The sequence below is a fragment of the Cololabis saira genome, chromosome 13 (genome assembly GCF_033807715.1).
Source record: "Cololabis saira isolate AMF1-May2022 chromosome 13, fColSai1.1, whole genome shotgun sequence".
NCBI lineage: Eukaryota > Metazoa > Chordata > Actinopteri > Beloniformes > Belonidae > Cololabis > Cololabis saira.
This window is the reverse complement of record NC_084599.1, coordinates 14,289,303-14,310,086: the sequence shown is the minus strand read 5'-3', so window position 1 is coordinate 14,310,086 and position 20,784 is coordinate 14,289,303. Positions and strand designations below refer to the sequence as shown.

Here is a 20,784-nt window from a genome sequence, read left to right as displayed (position 1 = left end):
TCACAAAAAATAGCAAAAAACAGGTATATGTAATGGAGTCGGCCTCAAGTAATGAAATGAATGAATAATGAAAAACACCCTTTAGCTGCCTGTAGCCACCCATGTGCAATAAACCTGTATCTTTATACGTGCAATAACCAGTAAATACCTCAAATACCTCAAGTATTTTTGAAAATATTTGTAATTTTTTTGTAAATATTATCCTTTTTTTTGGTGTTTACTATTTTTTTCTCTCTTGTACATACTATTTTTCTACTTTTTATATTGCTCTTTTTATTATTTAACCACTTATTGGTTATTTCTATTTTAAATTTTTTGTATAAAGCGTGTGTGTTTTGGCTGCTGCACGACTGAATTTCTCCTCTGGGGGATAAATAAAGTCTTCTATTCTATTCTATTCTATTCTATTCTATTCTATTCTAGCAGATATAAATCTTCCTTTTTCAATTATTGTTTTTTGGTATTTTAGGAAACAAAATTAAGATTCCTCACTGAATTTATTTTCAAAAATACAAAAGTTACTCTGGTATTATACTATTTTAAAGTAAAAATATTATTTCAAAGATTAAATCGTTTTTTAACGAAGAATGATCATGAAAAACACCCTTTTAGCAGATACAGACCTTCCTTTTTCAGTTATGACTTTTTGGTATTTTAGGAAACTAACTTTTATTTTCAAAAATACAAAAGTTGCTTGATTTAAAACGGCCCATTTATCTGGTATTAAACATTTTTTTCCCTTTGTGTATTTTTTATAGTTAAAACCGGATATTGTATACATGCATACATTGTATTTTATCTGATGTTATTTTGGGGTTTTTTTTTGTATTGTGTCAGGTGACCCGGTCACGTGATCCCCGCCCCCTGCAGGATCCACTCATGTGCTGCTGAGCTGCTATAATAACGGCACGCCTTCACAAGCAGCCTGTCTGTCCACGGTGCTTTCTCTCCGTGTGAACTACAAACTGAAGGACAGGATGCCTGGACTCTTGCTGGGAGACGAGTTTCCAAACTTCGAGGCCGACACCACCATCGGGAAGATCAAGTTCCATGAATTTCTGGGCGACTCGTAAGTGCGAAGATTTAAACGCATTGTGGCTGATTCGCCCGCTTCTGAATCTTTAAAAGTTGGGTTGGAAAACTGTGTTTGTGTTTGATTAAAGCAGTCCACACATTTTTAACCTGGATTAATGTTAATTCAGAAAACAAGAAAGACGTTTTATCAGTGAGTTACTAGATCAAAAGACCATCATGTCATGAGTTAAAGCGCCACATGGTGGCTCTTATAGACAGAGTTACACAAGCATGACTGCAGAACAGTTTAGAGCCAGTTTACCAATCTTATGGTTAAAATGATTGTTTTTCCCCCAGGAACTAATAGTGGTGGGAACTACTGAATAAAATAGTTAAGACAACAAGCTGGCCATCAGTAGTTGCCTTTAAATATATATGTGCATATTTTCTCTGGTCAGATTATCAAACATTTTTAATGGCAGTCAGGACTTTGAACCCTATTTCAGTAGTTGGCATCTATTATAATGCACAACCCTGTTAGGCCTGCCTTTTTATGAAAGCACAGAGGGGAAACAAATGTTTGCCTGCACACCGCATGCAGAGCCAGGCTGGGATTTGAGGGTGTGAATATGCACAACTTTGATGTACATTTCTCCTAAAACAAGACATATATGTGTATATGTACACATTCTCAATGCTAAGCTCTAAACAGAGAAGCAGGAACTCATGTCTGCACCTTAGAAACACTGATGTGATTATTAAAATAATAATATACACTCAACACAGAGAAGTACCAAACCCTCTGGTCACAGCTTCTCCATTGTGGAGATTGGTCCCTCCTTCATTTAAACCTGTTTTATTGTTTTGTTTTTGGTTGTTGGTTCCCCCTCCCCTGAGGGTTGAGCTTTCATAGACTTGACCTGCCAGAACACGTAAAAGGACACCATGCAGTTTGGCTAGCTACACAATAACTTCCTTCTTCTCCCTCGGTGGGAGTAGTTGCTGGACTGTGAGAACCGGTCATCTGTTTGAGCCATGTCCTAGTTTTTTGTTTGTTTGTTTTCTTTGGCTTTCTATTATGTTTCCCGTCAATTAAGGTTTTTTTTTCCTGGTGTAAGATGGTGCTTTAACCCAAGAAGAGCAAAGAGGGGAAAAAAAACAAACGACACACGGCCATATCTGAATCTTACAAGTCCCTTTTTAAGCAGGAGAAAAATGCTTCCTTTAGGGCTTTTGGACTGCCTTGGTCTACTTTGGGTTTCTGGTCAGCCATTAATCAGGTGATCCTCACATTTTCTGAAGGATTACTTTTCTGTTGCCTCTAGACCATGTGATGAAAAATAAGAACCCACTGATGTTTTTCAGGAAATGTCGTCCATACATCCTCAGTGGAGCACAGCTGTGTCTTGAGTTGCTCTTTGCCAGAGACATCTGTTGCTTCAATTTCTGCCTGGAAATTCCTCTGCTGAAACTTTGTTCCCCTCTCTGACACATTGTGCTGTTAATCTTTTATTGTTGTAGTAATAAAATATTTTTTTATTTGTTTAGTTGGTTAGTTCTCCTTTTTTTGATTAAAATTTTGGGGTTTTGAAATTCTGGCCTGGAAGGAAGGTGGTTTTACCAAGGCTTTGGCAAAGCAGTCCATAGCCACTTCAAATGAGCTTTTGTAAAAGGAAACATGGGAAATACTGTCCTGGCATCTTAAGCATTTAAGCCTGTGACTCAAATGACACGTTGCCACACTTCAACTTAAAACTGAACTGCTAATAGGGGTAAAATATTCCAGTTTATTGATTTTGATCTGGTATCCTAAAAACCCTTGACTGTCCTCTACAGGTGGGGGGTCCTGTTCTCCCATCCGAGGGACTTCACTCCTGTCTGCACCACTGAGCTCGCGTGTGCAGCAAAGATCAGCGATGAGTTCAAGAAACGAGGTGTAAAGATGATCGCCTTGTCCATTGACAGTGTTGAAGACCACCGCGGCTGGAGCAAGGTTGGGGATGCACACACTCGTGTCCTGTAAAGTGTCTTTATTTTATAACTGTTTTATTGTAATGGTGGTGATTCAAACTCTTGTACTCAATTGTGCAACACTCCCCCTTTTAAGATGGCTCAATATCCATAAACCTGCAGTTGTGTAATACAAACCGGATTCAGTTGAAGTTGGGAAATTGCGTAAAATGTAAATAAAAACAAAATACAATGATTTGAAAATCCTTCTCAACCTATATTCAATTGAATACAATACAAAGACAACATATTTAATGTTCAAACTGATAAACCTAATTGTTTTTTGCCAAATAATAATTAACTTAGAATTTCATGGCTGCAACACGTCCAGTAGAAGTTGGGGAAGGTGGCAAAAAATACTGAGAAAGCTGAGAAAAGCTCATCAAACACCTATTTGGAACATCCCACATGTGATCAGGCTAATTGGGAACAGGTGGGTACCGTGATTGGGTATAAAAGGAGCCTCCCCAAACATGCTCAGTCATTCACAAGCAAGGATGGGGTGAGGGTCACCACTTTGTCTATAACTGCGTGAGAAAATAGTTGAACAGTTTAAGAACAACATTTCTCAAAGCAAAATTGCAAGGAATTTAGGGATTTCAACATCTACGGTCCATAATATCATCAAAAGGTTCAGAGAATCTGGTGAAATCACTGCACGTAAGCGCCACGGCCGGAAACCATGACTGAATGACCGTGACCTTCGATCCCTCAGACGGCACTGCCTTAAAAACCGACATGAGTGTGTACAGGATATCACCAAAATTAAAACTCTACCATGCAAAGCTAAAGCCGGTTATGAAACGCTGCCGGGTTATCTGGGCCCGAGCTCATGTAAAATGGACTGATGCACAATGGAAAAGTGTTTTGTGTTCTGATGAGTCCACTTTTTAAATTGTTTTTGGAAACACTGGGCGTCGTGTCCTCCGGACCAAAGAGGAAGCGGAACCATCCGGACTGTTATCAACGCAAAGTTCAAAAGCAGCATCTGTGATGGTATGGGGGGGCATTAGTTCCCATGGCATGGGGGACTTACATTTCTGTGAAGGAACATAAACGCTGAAAAGTACATACAGATTTTGGAGCAACATATGCTGCCATCTAAGCGACGTCTTTTTCATGGACGCCGCTGCTTATTTCAGCAAGACAATGCCAAGCCACATTCTGCACGTGTTACAACAGCGTGGCTTGGAAGTAAAAGAGTCCAGGTTCTCCCCTGGCCCGCTTGCAGTCCAGACCTGTCTCCCATTGAAAATGTGTGTAGCATTATGAAGCGTAAAATACGACAGAAAAGACCCCGGACTGTTGAACAACTGAAGCGGTTCATCAAGCAAGAATGGGAAAGAATTCCACATGAGAAGCTAAGAGAATTAGTCTCCTCTCTTCCAAAACGTTTATTGAGTGTTATTAAAAGGAAAGGTGATGTAACAAAGTGGTAAACATGCCCTTTCCCAACTTCTACTGCATGTGTTGCAGCCATGAAATGATGAAAAGTTAATTATTATTTGAAAATTAAAATAAAGTTTATGAGTTTGAGCATTAAATATGTTGTCTTTGTAGTGTATTCAATTGAATATGGGTTGAAAAGGATTGTCAAATCATTTTATTTTTATTTACATTTTACACAATTTCCCAACTGCAACCGAATCCGGTTTGTAAGTCAGAGCAGTAAAATCTTAGGATGGGTTGATGCAACTTTTCATATTCTTCCCATGCGCACTGTCCTGTAAATGAAACTATTTTGATCAACCCCCCCCCCCTTTGGACCAGAGCCCTGTTTTGAGATATATTTCTGCTTTTCTTCCCTGACATGCAGCAGGAATTGCACTACTTTCACTCAGAGCAGTTTTTTTGTCATGACCCTGATGGAAAATGCAGAAGTAGAAGATTAGAAGTCAAGACTTTTGGTCACTTATTATATCTGTGTTGCAACTGTGGAAAAGACTGCCGGGATGCAGAGAATTATTAACCCAGCCAGTGAAAGACGCCTGGTGCTTCCACCGCAACGTGGCCTGAAATCAGTAACTAGATTCTTCTCCTTCCTTGTTCCCCGATGGTGGAATGACCTACCAAACTCTGTCCGATCTGCAGGGTCCGTAGCTGCTTTTAAGCTCAAGCTAAAGACTGAGCTCTCTAAGGAGCATTTCTGCATTTAGTTAACTTCTCTGCTCATGTAGATATATAGATAGCAGATTTGTCCAGCTCTTTGCATGACTCAGCACTGAGTAAGCTGCATGCACTTATGACAAGATGATCGTATGATGTTGTCTTTTAAGATGTAAATTTCCTGTATAAAGGGATTGTTGGGTGGGAAGGGAACCCTTAAACAAAAAACAAAAAACAAATAACCCTAGCACTAATAGAGCAGCACCTGTGTCCAAGTGGACTCTCAGCAGTCTGACCAGCACTTATCCAGCTGGACCCTCTTATGCAGAGCCGCCTGGGGGATTTGCGAGGCCCTGTGCGAAAAACCCAAAATTTTTTGGGTTTTTCTGGTCGGATCGGGTGTCTATATGCGCAATTTTAACTCTCCAATTAGCAAAATACTGGATACCTTCCCCAGCCTCATCATCATTTGGCTTGCCTCGACGCGGGGCTCCACGGCTTCTTGAGACCCGGTTGGATCTGTGATTTTTGTAACAAATTTATCAAACAAGCCTTTCAGAGAGGCATTAAACTCTTCCATTTTCTTTAGTTTTTTTTCTTTTTTCATCCCCTGATGGAAATTTCCTGATTCTGTCTCGTTCTCTCGACATTGTGTGACAGTTTGTTTCAACTCCACCCGTCTGGATCAGAGCAGCTTGTGTCTGCGCTTGGTCTGACGCAGTTGTATTGAACAACAGACACGCGCATCATTGCACATATATTTATTGATATGCACAGACTAGTACACATTTAGGTCTGTAATGGAACGTGACTGTTGATATTTATAAGGGGGAAAAAAAAAAAACGGCCCATAGCGCGAGGCCCCATGCGGTCGCACGGTTCGCACACCCCTTGCGGCGGCCCTGCTCTTATGTGATTTGTTGCTTGTGGTGATCACTCAGATATAAGTCCCTTTGGATAACAGCGTCTGCTTAATTACAGTAGGAGTAGGAATGTGACGTGCCTTAAACGTCTAAAAACCAAGTTTGTCCTTTCCCTCTTGACAGGATGTGATGGCGTATAAGGGTGACGCAGGCAGCGCTCTTCCTTTCCCCATCATTGCTGATCACAAGAGAGAGCTGTCAGTCCTTCTGGGCATGCTGGACCCTGATGAGAGAGACAAAGATGGACTGCCTCTCACTGCTCGCTGTGTAAGAGTTCTCTTTCTGTCCGTTCTCTCTAAACCTGCTCCCATGTACCCCAGAAGCATACACTGTTCACTTTTTGAGCGGTAAACTTTTCAATGTTCTTCTTCTTGCTCACGCAAAGCTTTAGCCTTTAAGTTTAGTCGCCACTCTACTCCATTTTTGGTAAGAAATTAATACGAAACTGGAGTTTCCCTGGTTCCAAAAACAGCATGGTGGAACACAGCGCTTGGCCTTGGTGCCAAAACGGCGATGATAATAGCACAGCCCGCTTTCATCCTCTCTCCGCATCTGCTCCCTGCGATCAGCCACAACCACCACCGTCGGACCCGACACGGCAGCAGCCGCAACGTATCGGCGGGAGGCCGGTAGAATCCTGTCCGCTTCCTGCGCCAACCCATGGAAATCCGTGGTGCGCACGAAAGGAGAGGTGGCCAGAGCCGTGTGCACTAGAGGCAGGAGTTGCCGCAGGAACAGTTGTGTAAAGAGAAACGTGGTGTCACCTGAACCCAGCGGTGCCAGCATGTTGTCCATTAGTTCTGTAGGTTTACTGTCCCCCAATCCACTGAGTGACAGCAGGCGATCTGCACGCTCCTCATCAGACAACTGGAACAGACACAGCAGCTTTGAGAGCCTTGTATTTTCTGTCTGCTGGCAGCTCCCTCAGGAAACCCATAACGCGGCGGGTAGTTGAAGAATCCAACGCGGCAACAACATGATAATACTTATGGTGCTTTTACAGTAGTACCTATTCAGCTCCACTCACCTTGCCCTCGTTTCATTTCCATACCCAGATCAGAAGTAGGAGGTTGGATTGAAGCTGCTGTGACGTATTTGATTGTGTGATCTAAACGGAGAAGACGACAACACTAAAGATGTAGAACCTGGAGGAGATGATAGATGTGCTGCTGGGTCTGTGACTTGTTTGATATCAAGTTAAAAAATGAGAGTGAGAGAAGCTTCAAGCAACGATGCTTTTTTTTTTTTTTTTTTTTTTTTTTTTTTTTTTTTTTTTTTTTCCCGTTTCGGCACTTCTGAATAGTCAGCTGGAGCCGTGAGCAGCTATGAAGAGACAGAGCTCCTGATAGAGCTTGTCGTTCCTTATCGCCCGTCTAGATCCCTTTTTTTTTTTTTTTAATTCTCTCCTCAGCCACCAGGTTTATGAACATCTGCACCTCAGAGTTGGATCATGAAACAGACTTTTGTGCTGCCATTGGCTGTTGCATAAAATGAACAAGAAGCTGCCGTCAGAGTCGCTGTTTCGCTGGTTTCCTCCTCCTGATTCAAACGTCTGACGGCCCGCCCCCCCGACCAATCGGTGGCCTGTAGTGTGATGACGTCAGATTCAGCCCGACTCAGCCGCTTAGAACCTCGGCAGAGTAGTTACAGAAAAGTATCTACTCGGCATGGTTAGACCCGCCTTTACCCCTAGTGGAAAAGTGCAAAGGCGAGTTGAGTCGGGCTGACTAGGTACTAGTGGAAAAGCGCCATTAGTGTCATCCACCCTGATACCGCAGAGGTGAAACTGCGCCTCAATGTATTGAAACCACGGGGCCGGATCATGTTGCCAAAACTCAGGAAATTTGATTGTCGCATATACTGCAGGAGCATCTGTGTTTATCGTGATCTAACTCAAAGGTCAGGGGGTGACCCTGACCTTTTGAGTTAAATGAGATGAGCAGACAGAATATGGGAGTCTCGGTGAACTTTACTTCCAAACAAATCAATGAACACACCTGTAGCAGCACTTCCTCATATCCCCTTGTAACTCCTCCCATTACCACCCTGTGTCCATTCTGAGGGGAGAACTCCACCTGGTGTCCAACGCAAGTTTTAAATATGTTGCGTACAGGTAAATGGAAAGAATTCAAATTAAATCTGCTGGCAGGAAATAATCTTTTCTTTCATGAGGTTTTGATGTCATGATTTAGTAAAGTTAATTTTGGCTCTAGATTACAATTTTCATTTGCTAGTTCTTTTTTCAGACCAAATTTAGATTGTTTAAATACTTGAGATGTTTCGGTGATCCTTTCATTGAAGTGTCACAAGATGGTGTGTGTGATCCGTCATTTATCAGCTGATGTTTAGAGTTTTTTTTTTTTTTTTATTCATATGCACAATGATAACACAGTAATTATTTTAACATACAAGGACAAATAATTGTGCAGGAGAGGAAAAGAAGCCCGAGGGCTTTTAAAAAATCCTCCCCCTCAATACAAAAACAAATCAATCAGTAGAGAAAGAATAGAAAGGAAAAAAGAAAAGGTAAAAGAAACAAAGAAAAACACAATAAACACACAAACAAAAATATCCATAAAATGGCAATTTCATTTCAATAAAAATAGCCTATTAATTTTGCCTAGATAAAAGATACCCCACCAAGCTGGTCCTAAACATTTTTAAGGATGACACTAACTTAAGAGACCTATCTAAACAGTTCCAGAGTTGAGGGCCATGGAATTTGATAAAGGATTGGTGACTGCAGGTACGACAAAGAGGTAAATGAAAGTTCTTCCCACCTCTAACTGAATAAGAGTGAATATCTGATGATAACAGAAAAAAATTATGAAAAGTGCCTGGAATGTCTTGTTTGGAATGAATGAACTTAAACATAAACAGGCATGTTTGAAACTTATTAATAGAAAAAATTGACTATTTTAAATTTGTTCAAGTTCAAGAAATGGATAAATGCAATCCGTCGTTTATCAGCTTTTAACATCCGCTGATGAACGACGGGTCACACGCAGCATCTTGTTACTCTGATGGAGGTGAAAGGATCCTACCAGGATTTTTTTGTTTGAAAAAAATAGAACTAGCAAATGAGAAGTTTTGATGTCATGTTTAAACGAACCTAAAAATGAAGCATGTCTTTGCTGCTGCGTTGAACCTGTGTCAACTGAATGCACCTCAGGTGTTTGTGATCGGACCAGACAAGAAGCTGAAGCTGTCCATCCTCTACCCGGCCACCACGGGGAGGAACTTCGATGAACTGCTCCGAGTCATCGACTCCTTACAGCTGACGGCACAGAAGAAGGTTGCCACACCTGTTGACTGGAAGGTGAGAAGTTGAAGATATAGAAAATGCTAGTTGCACTTATATCACAATAACGCTTTCTTCAAATCATGTGACAAAACACGTCACTGTTTCTGAGCTGCACTTTCTTGCTCTCACATCTTTTTCAGCCTGGTGACAAAGTCATGGTGATCCCCTCGCTCTCCGACTCGGAAGCTGCTGCTCTCTTCCCTAATGGGGTGACAACTAAAGAGGTGCCTTCTGGAAAGAAATACCTGCGCTTAACCCAGATCTGAAACTGCAAAAGAATACATTCTTGCTGCTCTTCACATCAGTTTTGTCTTGGAAATATTTAGTAGATGGTTGATATGTAGACCTGACCAACATAACCCTTGAGCCAGGATCATCTACTGTCACTGAAGTGCCTTGCTCACTCAAAATAAACTGATTTTCACACATGTTCTGTATTTGTGAACTTCTGAACACTTCTTAACTCTCGTGAAACATTAACAAATTCATGTGCTGTGGTCGACCACAAGATGTCCTCCTAAAACCTCTAAACGGGAACCTTGTGTTCTCTTTGCTGCAGTACCTTCTTGTGTCAATAGGGGGCGTTATAAAACAGCAAATCCCCCCCAAAAAAGCTCAGATCTGGTCCCAACTGTCCTGATAAATGGTGATGCTGTGAAATTACTGTTTACACTTGCAGTCATTACACGAGAGGATATGACACATGGGTTATGGAGCTGGAATATCCTTTCATCTGTATTGTTGTGATTTTCCTTGAGGGACACAGGCTTTAAAACTTTCTCTCCAATGTTTTGTCAATTTGGCAGGGTCCTCCGCCTAACCTTTTTTTTTAGTCTTTTGATGTAGCAGTCACAAGTCTCCTCAAGAGGTGATCTGTCTACACAGATCTGTATCAAGGATGAATGAAAATTCTGGCGCGTGACCCAGAATGATCTGGCCAGCGTGTGTAAATGTACGTTTGCATTGCTGGAGCCAGTAACGTGGTTTTAGGCTGCAAAAGTTATCTGCAAAGTCATTACTTTGAGGCTCGTAAAACTGCACAATGTGAAATAAAATTAAAAACATTTTGCTAGGAACATAAATGCTTAATATTACACTAGTATTTTATTAAATTCCTGCAAAAAAAAAAGAATTAAGCTTGGATCCCTCACATTTCAGATGTCTGAGAGTGGTTTGCTGTTCCTTCTGAAGAAGAAAAGAAAGAACACTGCTTTTATAAGGGGATTACATGTCACCACCAAGGACCAAATAAGAAAATGATCCACAAATTCAGAATTATAAAATGCCAAGTATGCTCCCATGCAAGGAATATTTCTTGGTTAATGAAGCCTCAAGTACTAGTTATTACAAATATTGAAGCAGTATATAAAACTGTTCAAGTACCATATTCAGCAGCTATCTAAGGTCATGCAATGTTCTGACGGCAAGGAACGTAGTATTGAATACAATATGCAAGTTTTTGTACAAGCAAAATGAATGAATAGTTCATGGGAAAGTCAGGAAAGTACAAGTGAGTGCTCGAGTGTGTGGCACAACTTAAACTTTTCATCCCTCATTAATCATCTCATGAACTCTCAGACTTATCTTTTGAACCCTTGGAGGGGCCCGGGCCTCAAGGTTATGAACCACTGGAAACACAGGAACCTATATCAGTGCCAGGTGCCTTTTTATTGCTGCTTTTATTTTAACTGCTTTAAGGATGTGTTCATTGACATTTTAGTTAAAAATTGAAGGCTGTGTTGGTTGTTTGTATAAAGAATACAAATACTTCTGAATAAGGGTTTATCTGTTAGGGTGCTTTGCAGTGGTGGACAGTAACGGAGTAAATTTACTTGAGTACTGTACTTTACTTTACTTGAGTAAAGTACATATCCAGAGGATTTGTACTTTACTTGAGTATTAGATTTCTTTGGTACTTATTACTCTTACTTGAATACATTTCCAAGCCAAAAGCATTTACTTTTGGATACTTAAGTACCTTTAAAAGCAAGTACTTTTCTACTCTTACTCGAGTAATATTTTGACTGAGCTACTTTTACTTGTAACGGAGTAAATTTTGACCAGTAGTATTTGTACTCTTACTCAAGTACTGGGGTCGAGTACTCTGTCCACCTCTGGTGCTTAGGTTAGCGTGGATCATACCCCACCCCAAAGGAAAAACTTCTTGATCCAAGGTGTTTTTTTTCCATTTGTTGTTTTCCATTTTTCTTGTTTTAAAAGGTGGATCTGAGAAGTTCCTGTATGAGTCCTTGCCCAAAGCTCTCTCCCACCCATTGTGGTTGGTTCAATTCATTGCGTACTCGTGGACATGGCTCTGAATGGAAGGATCCCAAAATCAAGCATTTGGGTTTTAATAATAATATAAATTCAGTGTTTTAGATATTGTGAATGAAGGATGACTTAAGCTTAAATTACTTAAGAAATTCAAAGCACGTAGAATCATGAACAGCCAAAAAAGAGGTCTATGTTCCTCCTTTGTGTTATTTACCTGTAAAAACTGCAAAGCCGAGGATCACACAACACATCCAGCGGTGTGAAGGTGAGCACGCTCACTGTGGCCTCGTGTTCACTCTGAGGGTGAGGAATGCTGAGTTCAAAGAAAAAAGATGGGATTCCCTTTAAGAGTGGAGGGAGGCCAAGAGTGTGTAGGGCCTGATAAAATATCTTTCCACTCCTCCTCCTCTCCACCCCTGCCATCCACACATTGTGAACTGGAATGTTATTCTTCTTTTCTACCCCCTTTAAGAAGTCTGGATATCATTTGCAGAGTTTTGGTTTCTGTATGATGAAGCGGATATTCACGTGGATCAGACGCGGGCTGTTCAGATGTGTGATGAAAGTATTCATCAGGTAACCCTTGCCCCCTGCCTCCTCTCTCTCTGTTCTCCCTTTCACTTCTTCGGTGGCTGTTGTGTCCGTAGGAGTCATCCAAAATAACACCCACACAGACACGCAGCACTGATCAAATGCATTTCTCAAATTCCAGACAACAATAGCTTGTGCCAGAGCATGAGAAGTGCTTTGGGTGTCAGACTCTGGCTTAATTGCCAAGTACCAAGAACCCCCCCCCCAACCCCATCACCCTGTTCATGTGTCAACCCTCACATCTTAGCTATCAAGCCAACTCACCCCACACCGCCTCTGCAACACTCGTCCATGTAATCCAACACCGTGCCCCATTCAGGTCTCACGGGGAAAACACAAACACAATACCAGCTGCTGGTTTCTCTCTTTTTGACTTTACAGTGTGCACATCGCAGCATTATGCTTATTACTCTCTCTACTTTGAACAAAGTCATCAAATGTATCTTTTATCAGAGGAGAAGTCGTCTCCCTCTAAAACTCTCCGGTTTCCAGTTTTAGTGAGAAGTGATAACAAAATGGGTTAAAAGCGTGTGCTTGACGCGAGGAGCTGCTACTGCCAAAATCCTATTGTTCTGACACAGTTTGACATTTTGGGGATGTGTTGCATGTTAGTATTTGCCAAAACAACTCAGTTAATACCACTGAAATACTGTACATGTCTTTGATATAACACTAAAGCCAGCTGGTGGTTTGGATAAAGAAAGCTCGTCTGGCTCTGAAAGTGTAGACGTTTCTGCTACTTTATTGCACTTTAACATGGAAACCACCAAGAACGAACTGCACAAAACCATCAAAAAAAAACAAACTCACACACCTTTATTTATGTATTCCATCAAAGACTCATACCAGGATAGAAATGTAAAGCTATTCCACCTTCAGTCATTCAGGTTATCTCCATATTAGTCTGTCTTTATTTAAACACACAGTTTTAAGATTAAAGCAGGGCGTGCCATGACTTGTGTTTCATGTCTATGTGGGAAATATTCTCCGTTAACACAACACCACCATAAACACACATCACATGCCCAGTGAAGAAGTGTAAACAGGTTGAAAACACAGCTGGATGTAACCTTTGTCGCCGTTTGCTCTTATAATAGCTTTCCTCCTGCGCGTGTACACGTAGGTAGTACTATTATTAAATGCAGACCTGGCTACACGACATCTGATACCAACGACAACAAAGTCCCTGTTGTTTACACGGCTGTTAAGGCTTGTCTGTTTGTTATCTTCCAGTTATAGTGAAAACATGAGGTTGGCCAATCAGGGGCGGATACATACTGACCCAGAAGAGCAAATCACAATGCAAATCTGTGCAAGCATGTCATCCTTTTCAAATGCTTTCGGTTTGGTCCATCCACGTTAGGGTCCAACAGCTGGGTTTACAAACTGAAAGGGGGTCTGCGGAGGATCAATTACGTTTCTGAGGTCTGATCAGTCCACTTGGTCTTAGTTTGCATTCCGTGCTGTGGGATGTAAAAACACAGTACTGTTTACACATTTGATGACAGACGTGAACGGATTGTAGCTTAAAAAAATAAATATTGTTATCTTGGTTTTACTTTGACTAGCGAATTTCACCACATTTAGATTGATTTTGGAGAATATAACGTGTCGGGCAGATTCATACCCCAATATGGTCTAAATTATTTGTTCGTGCCTGCTGGATTTGAGTTTTTATGGAGCCAAACCGACCCGGATACTGCATACAGTTTACTCTAGGAATACGGGTTTCATTAGTAAGAAAGGGTTTCTGAATGTTTTGTATAAAACTTTTAATGTGCTAACATGGGGATTGAATCTAACTATATGCACAAAAAAGGAGATGAAGAAGTATAATTGGATAAATATCAGAACCAGTCCTTTAGATTTGTTGCAGTGAAGGAGGTCAACACAATGAAGACCTGCTTGCATATGCTTCAGCGCATGTGTGTTTATTCATGAGCATGTGCAAATTATGGGAGAGGTTATTATTCCCATCTTGTGTGCCAGGCATTGACTTCATCACCTGAAGCTGCCCGTGACCTGCAGGTTAACAAGCCAGAGACCAGAGGAGCTGCACAACACACACATGCACTCGTACTCACACGTATACCGAGCTATGCCTTGATGGTTTCCAGACACCGACTCCCTCTTTCCCTCCTACATCGCCTGGCACCCTCTGCTCTCCCCATCTCTCACACACTTGCACACGCACACGCGCACACACACACACACACACACACACACACTTGCACACACACACACACACACACACACACACACACACGTTAGCACAGAAGCCCTCCCCCATCTCACTCCGGCTATCAAAGTTTTGCCTCTTCAGCTTCCCTTTCCCATGCATAGGCAAAACGTTGCACAGTAAAATCCTTTGTTTCCTCCTTGCTCACAATACTCATCTTTTTAATGATTCAGGGTGTTTACGCTCTGAAACTGCTGCGCTGGAAAATCCAGAGACCTTTCTGTGTGTGGACTAGGGATGGGCGGTATGGACTAAAAAATGTATCACGATAATTTCTGGCATTTATCCCGATAACGATAAAAATTACGATAAAAAAAATACCAATTCAACTCCATCTTTTCAACTATAAATCTATCTCGCTCTCAGATCCGCCATGTTTGTTACACAAAAACGTCATCAACGGGAATTTATCCTTCCTTCCTTCCTTCCTTCCTTCCTTCCTTCCTTCCTTCCTTCCTTCCTTCCTTCCTTCCTTCCTTCCTTCCTTCCTTCTTTTTTCCCTTCCTCCCTTCTTTCCTCCTGCTCTCTTCTTCCTTCCTTCCTTCCTTCCTTCCTTCCTTCCTTCCTTCCTTCCTTCCTTCCTTCCTTCTCCCCTTTCCTTCCTTCCTTCCTTCCTTCCTTCTTTTTTCCCTTCCTCCCTTCTTTCCTCCTGCTCTCTTCTTCCTTCTTCCCTTCCTCTTTTCTCTCCCTTCCTTCCTTCCTTCCTTCCTTCCTTCCTTCCTTCCTTCCTTCCTTCCTTCCTTCCTTCCTTCCTTCCTTCCTTCCTTCCTTCCTTCCTTCCTTCCTGTACGTTGTGCGTGGATTTAACGCAGAACCATAAATCAGTTTTACACAAAAACTTCATCAACGGGAATTTATCGTTTTTACCACGAGATGACAAATTCTTATCGTGAGGAATTTTTTTGACGGTTTATGGTGAACGGTAAAATATCACCCATTCCTAGTGTGGACCCAACGAGTACGACTGAGATAGCCTAACTGATAGATGATAAGACGGACGAGCGCACTGAAGGTCAGACAGACAAACGGAGAGGTGGAGGATGAGCTCTCCATCTGACTGAACTTTAAAGAACTTCATCCACCTCGTAGTCAACAGGCACTCTTGAGCTCTCCTCACTCCTGCTAAAATATTGACACACACATACATCCGTACACACAGAGGTGAAGACATTATCATAAAGGTGTATGATTTGGGTGCGCGAATAAAAGCAATTGTTTTGATGGCAGCTCGTAAAAGCTGCATCTAGGCAGGGCTATTACAACAGCAGGCTCGGGCCCCGCAGAGCTCCAAATGACCACCGTGATGAATGAGATGGTAAAAGTGTAGTCACTCTCTGTGCTTATCTTTATCTCTCTCTATCATTTTCATTGCCTTTCTCTCGCTTTTTGCCCCATCTTGTTCTCACTATTAGAGACGCATTGATCACCAACCGCTGGCATATCACCTGAGTAATGGCTAAGGGTGTCTGGGCTTTAAAACAGTCCCAGCAGAGTACCCAGAGCTTCATCATGGTGACAAGGGAAATGGCTGCTCACCTAATAAAGCAAGGCTCTCTGCGTGCGTGTATATGTGTGCCCGATTAAAATGCGGGGACATTAAGAGGAGACATCAAACACTGTCCAGTAATAATAGCAAGACCATCAGGCCTGCCTCAAAACAAAGAGCTACTGGATGAATCAAAGTAATTAATAACTGTTTCGAGAAGTGTGCATTAGCGTTTTAGTGTCCCCAAGTAATACTGTCACCATTCAGATCAAAGTTGATCAAATATCCTTACATTTACACCAATGTGTGTGTCAGATAGAAAGTTGTAAAGGATGCAAACGAAACATCAAAGTGGATACAAATTCTGTCCTGGGAGGCTTCGCCGTATGATGCACCAGTAACTATAATTTAACCCAAGCTGGGTCAGAGATTAACCACATGGTTTAGCATTGTCTCACATAATTTGCACATTTGCACAGTTGAGCTCATATGACAGAGCTTTTTTTTTTTTTTTTTTTTTTTTTTTTTTTTTTTTTTTTTTTTTTACCTTGTCTGCACACATATTATTGATTGATACCATGACGGTAGAAACCAAAAGTGTATATATGTGCATTATTACTATATGTAATATATACATATATACACGCACACATATGCGTACACATACATAAATATACACATACAAACCCTATTTTTTTTTTTTTGTTTTTTTTTTTTTTTGGGGGGGGGGGTGACGACATCCACTGCCAATCCAGGAAGCAGGAACACACGGAGACACACGTCAAGCACTGGAAATCTGCAACAAAAAAACACAAACAAAGCACGAAACCGGCACGGAGCCAACCAAAACACGAACAGCAATCGACCTAAATCTTGAGATCTGATCTGAGCTAAGCTATCGCTACCGCTACCTAAACCCAAAAACTAGAGAGCCAGCATGCAGGTGAACAAGCCAGTGTGTATGTCTATGTGTGTGTGTGTGTATGTATATGATCATGCGTGTGTGTGTGTGTGTGTGTGTGTGTGTGTGTGTGTGTGTGTGTGTGTGTGTGTGTGTGTGTGTGTGTGTGTGTGTGTGCATGTGACTAAATGACTAAATGACTATGTGTGTGTGTGTGTGTGTGTGTGTGTGTGTGTGTGTGTGTGTGTGTGTGTGTGTGTGTGTGTGTGTGTGTGTGTGTGTGTGTGTGTGTGTGTGTGTGTGTGTGTGTGTGTGTGTGTGTGTGTAATAAACCAAACAAAGCTCCACCTGAAGTGTATCTATAGTGGGGGAGGGGGAGGGGGGGAGCGACCCCGCCACCCGCGAGACCAGAGGCCGACAAGGAAGAGCCCGGAACTCAGGCCACCGGCAAACCCCACAGAGGGGAGAAGTAGGAGGGAGGCAACCCACCGCCTGCGAGGCCCCCCCCCCCACCCGGCGGCGGCCGAGGGGGCCCGCGGGCGGGGCCCCCACGGCGCGGAAAGAAGCAGCCAGGGATCCCGCGGCGGCGGACCGCGACCCAGGCAATCCCCGGCCACCCGGTCCGGGCCGGACACGCGGCCAGGAGGCCCTCACCCTTCAGGCCAACGACCCCCACCCGGCAGGGGGCCAGCCCGCCCGGAGAGACAGAGCCGCCCCGGCCGCCGACGCGGGCAGGCGCACCCGTCCCCCACGAAAGTGGCCCTCCAAGACCAGAGGGGCGCCCCGCCGTAGAGGCAGCGGGGGGGACCGGAGACGGGCCCGGAGAGAGGGAACCCCCCAACAAGGCGACACCCGCGCAGGCCCGACAACGGAGGGCCCCAGACCCAGGCATCCCATTCATTCATCCATTCACCTATCCGATACCTATACTAATAATAATATAATATACTATACATAATAATAATAATAATACTAATAATAATAATAATAATAATAACCATCTTTGTATAATATAATATTGATAAATTATTAAGTTTTTGATGTCCTGCCAATGGAGGCTCAAATCCTCCATGGCAGGACCCTTCCATACCGCATTCTCACCGACACAGACCTACAATCACGCACCGCATATGACAGAGCTTTTAAACACATGCACAGTCTTTAAAACATATTTTGAGCATCCCTAACCATACATGTTCTTGCCACATTTTAAAATCACACTCATGGAAAAGGTTTACTATCCCTCGAGGCTCTTCCAAATTAGCTTGTGCTTAGCAATTTCTTTTGTCAAAAGACTTACAGTGAAATAAATCAAATTTACATTAAATAAAAAATGACCAGTTTAACTAGAGGACCTACTGAACTGCTTAACGATGGTTAATTGACAAACTATCTCTGCTAGTATTGTGGACGTAGCGTCATTTTAGAGTCATCATGTTAGCGGCAGGTTAGCAGCCTGTGAACGAATACGATGAATGTGTTTCAATAATAGACGGTATAAAACAGTCAATGAAGCATTAGGTCATGTGACCCACTGGTTTCTGAAGACTGATTTTGAAGCCCGTTTTTCTTCACACCCTCCCATTGTATGTCAATCAAAATTAGCTTTACCTGGAACTCCTTCAGCGGAAACCCTGCTGGAATATCTGCAGAGCCGCCGTCAGACATTTACAACGGGATATACCGCTTAACGTGACTGAATGGGGAAATCAAAAACAATTGTGTTTTGGTCAACAGTACTCAAGTTACAGTCAAGTATAGGTTCTTAAAATTTGGCCTTAAGTCACACTCTACTCCTAGGTCATCTGGTTTAGTACAAATTAATCTGAATGGTGGCTAGAGATGGGTAAGTTTAGGATTTTTCCGATACTGGTACCTATAGGCCTACTGCTTTTCTAAACCCATACTTTTTGATGCTCTTTTCATATTTGTCCCTACCTATTATTTGGAACAAAAGTTAAAAGCATGTCATTAAAAAGCCATGTAAGGCAAGGCAAGGCAAATTTATTTATATAGCACAATTCAACACAAGGTAATTCAAAGTGCTTTACATTGACATTAAAAGCGGCAAAGCATAATTAGACAGTAAATAATTCGACATAATTAGACAGTAAATAACAAATATGATTGAATAAGATGATAAGAAAAGAAGTAAAATAATAAAAAGCACAAGCTGTTAAAAATAAGGGCAGTAGAGTACAGCAGGTAAGTTTAATTTAGGAGTACGCTTGAGTAAACAGTAATGTTTTTAGGCCTGATTTAAAGGATCTACAGTTGGAGCAGACCTCAGGTCTACAGGAAGTTTGTTCCACCGGTGAGGAGCAGAATAACTGAACGCTGCCTCACCTTGCTTGGTTCTGGTTCTTGGGACGACTTTACAGAACAGAATAGATTATAAAAACCAAAGGCGATGTTTTTTTATGGTGATGAACATAAATAATCATAAAGTAATAATACAATTATACAGTATAGTAATGATAATAAAGAACTCTTTTTTTATTAAAGAAAATAAAAATGCTGATAAGCCAGTGTCTTGTACGTAAAAGGAGAACGTAAAAGTGTCTTCTAAATCTATCTCTGCTACAAAATGTATTACCACATAGAGGATGACAAAGCATGCGCGTCCGAATGTTGTCTGCTGTAGCCAAACCTTCTCGCTTCACCTGGAGGGCTAAAAATATTTCCCAATGAACCTGTTGACAGCCTTATGACATTCTGCCATTTTTCTGCCACCTTCGCTCACTTGGTGACGATGTGCTTCTCTCGTGTCCAGTTAAAGCTGCAGGTGCTCCTGCCCTGGAGTTTACACTGGGCTTATTAATCATTTTTAATGATAGAAATGAAAAGCAAAGCAGAGCTGGCAGTTAGTGAATAAATAGTTATTTTTATAGTATGAGCAATATATATATATCTCTGAAGATATAGTGGTTCTGCTAAAGCAGTTAAATACGCTATACTTCTTTCAGTTAATGTCTTATATGCAGGTGTTTTATGATGTTTCCAAACAACAAGTCTGCCAACCTCAGTGCAGATTTATTTGTTAGTCAGATACTTTGGAGCATGCTAGAAATTAATATAAAACCACTTTCAATTTAAAAGAAAACCATAAGTTCAGAATAAGAAGGCTGGAAGGGTTGGTGGAATAACGTATGATAAGACATGATCCAGATTTACTCAACAGGTTGAGGTCTTGAGCGCCTCCACAAAGGAGATTATGGTTACAGTTTGTTTGTCAGTGTGTTAGCAACATTCCTCAAAAAGATAAAGCCAGATTTATCTGAAAATTTATCAAAGTTGGGGCACGGTTCACTTAAAAGGCTTTAACTCGCCAGAATTTTTTTTCCCGGACGGCGTAGATATACTGCATACACACACACACACACACACACACACACACACACACACACACACACATATATATATATATATATATATATATACCCAGTACTCGAGTTGTAAAATAAAATCAGGGGGGATGGTGGATTTTATCATATGGGGACAGATAATTTGTGCTGACAAATAATATAATATATTACAAATAATAGCACTGACCAAAACACCTGCAGAAATACTGCAGGAATGACATAGCAGCAGTTAAATGCAGCCTTCTGTAAGCTTTAAATATCCACTGGTCTTACATCAAATACATCAAAACACAACAATAAAAAACAGTTTTCTGAACTTATCAATATGACTCTGTCCTTCACAGGATAAGTAAAATGGATCACTGCAAAAACTCAAAATCTTAACAAGAATATTTGTCTTATTTCTAGTTAAAATGTCTCATTTTAGTAAAAAAAAATCTCATTACACTTAAAACTGTTTTTGCTTGTAATAAGAAGATAAATCTTGTCCCACTGGCAGATTTTCCTACTTATTTCAAGTGAGAATTTACTTGAAACAGGTGAAAATTGTCAAATAAGTTATTTTTCTGGT

The 20,784-nt window shown here is 41.5% G+C and overlaps 1 protein-coding gene across 1 annotated transcript; it reads left to right on the top strand.

The window, feature by feature from the left end:
* The first annotated feature begins 904 nt into the window (after window positions 1-904).
* prdx6 (peroxiredoxin 6) lies at window positions 905-9,785 on the top strand. Its single transcript, XM_061737846.1, has 5 exons — window positions 905-1,069; window positions 2,851-3,007; window positions 6,177-6,320; window positions 9,226-9,372; window positions 9,498-9,785. Exons 1-5 carry the CDS (start codon window positions 978-980, stop codon window positions 9,621-9,623), a joined length of 666 nt encoding a protein of 221 aa, XP_061593830.1. The 5' UTR covers window positions 905-977; the 3' UTR covers window positions 9,624-9,785.
* The last annotated feature ends 10,999 nt before the right edge of the window (window positions 9,786-20,784 follow it).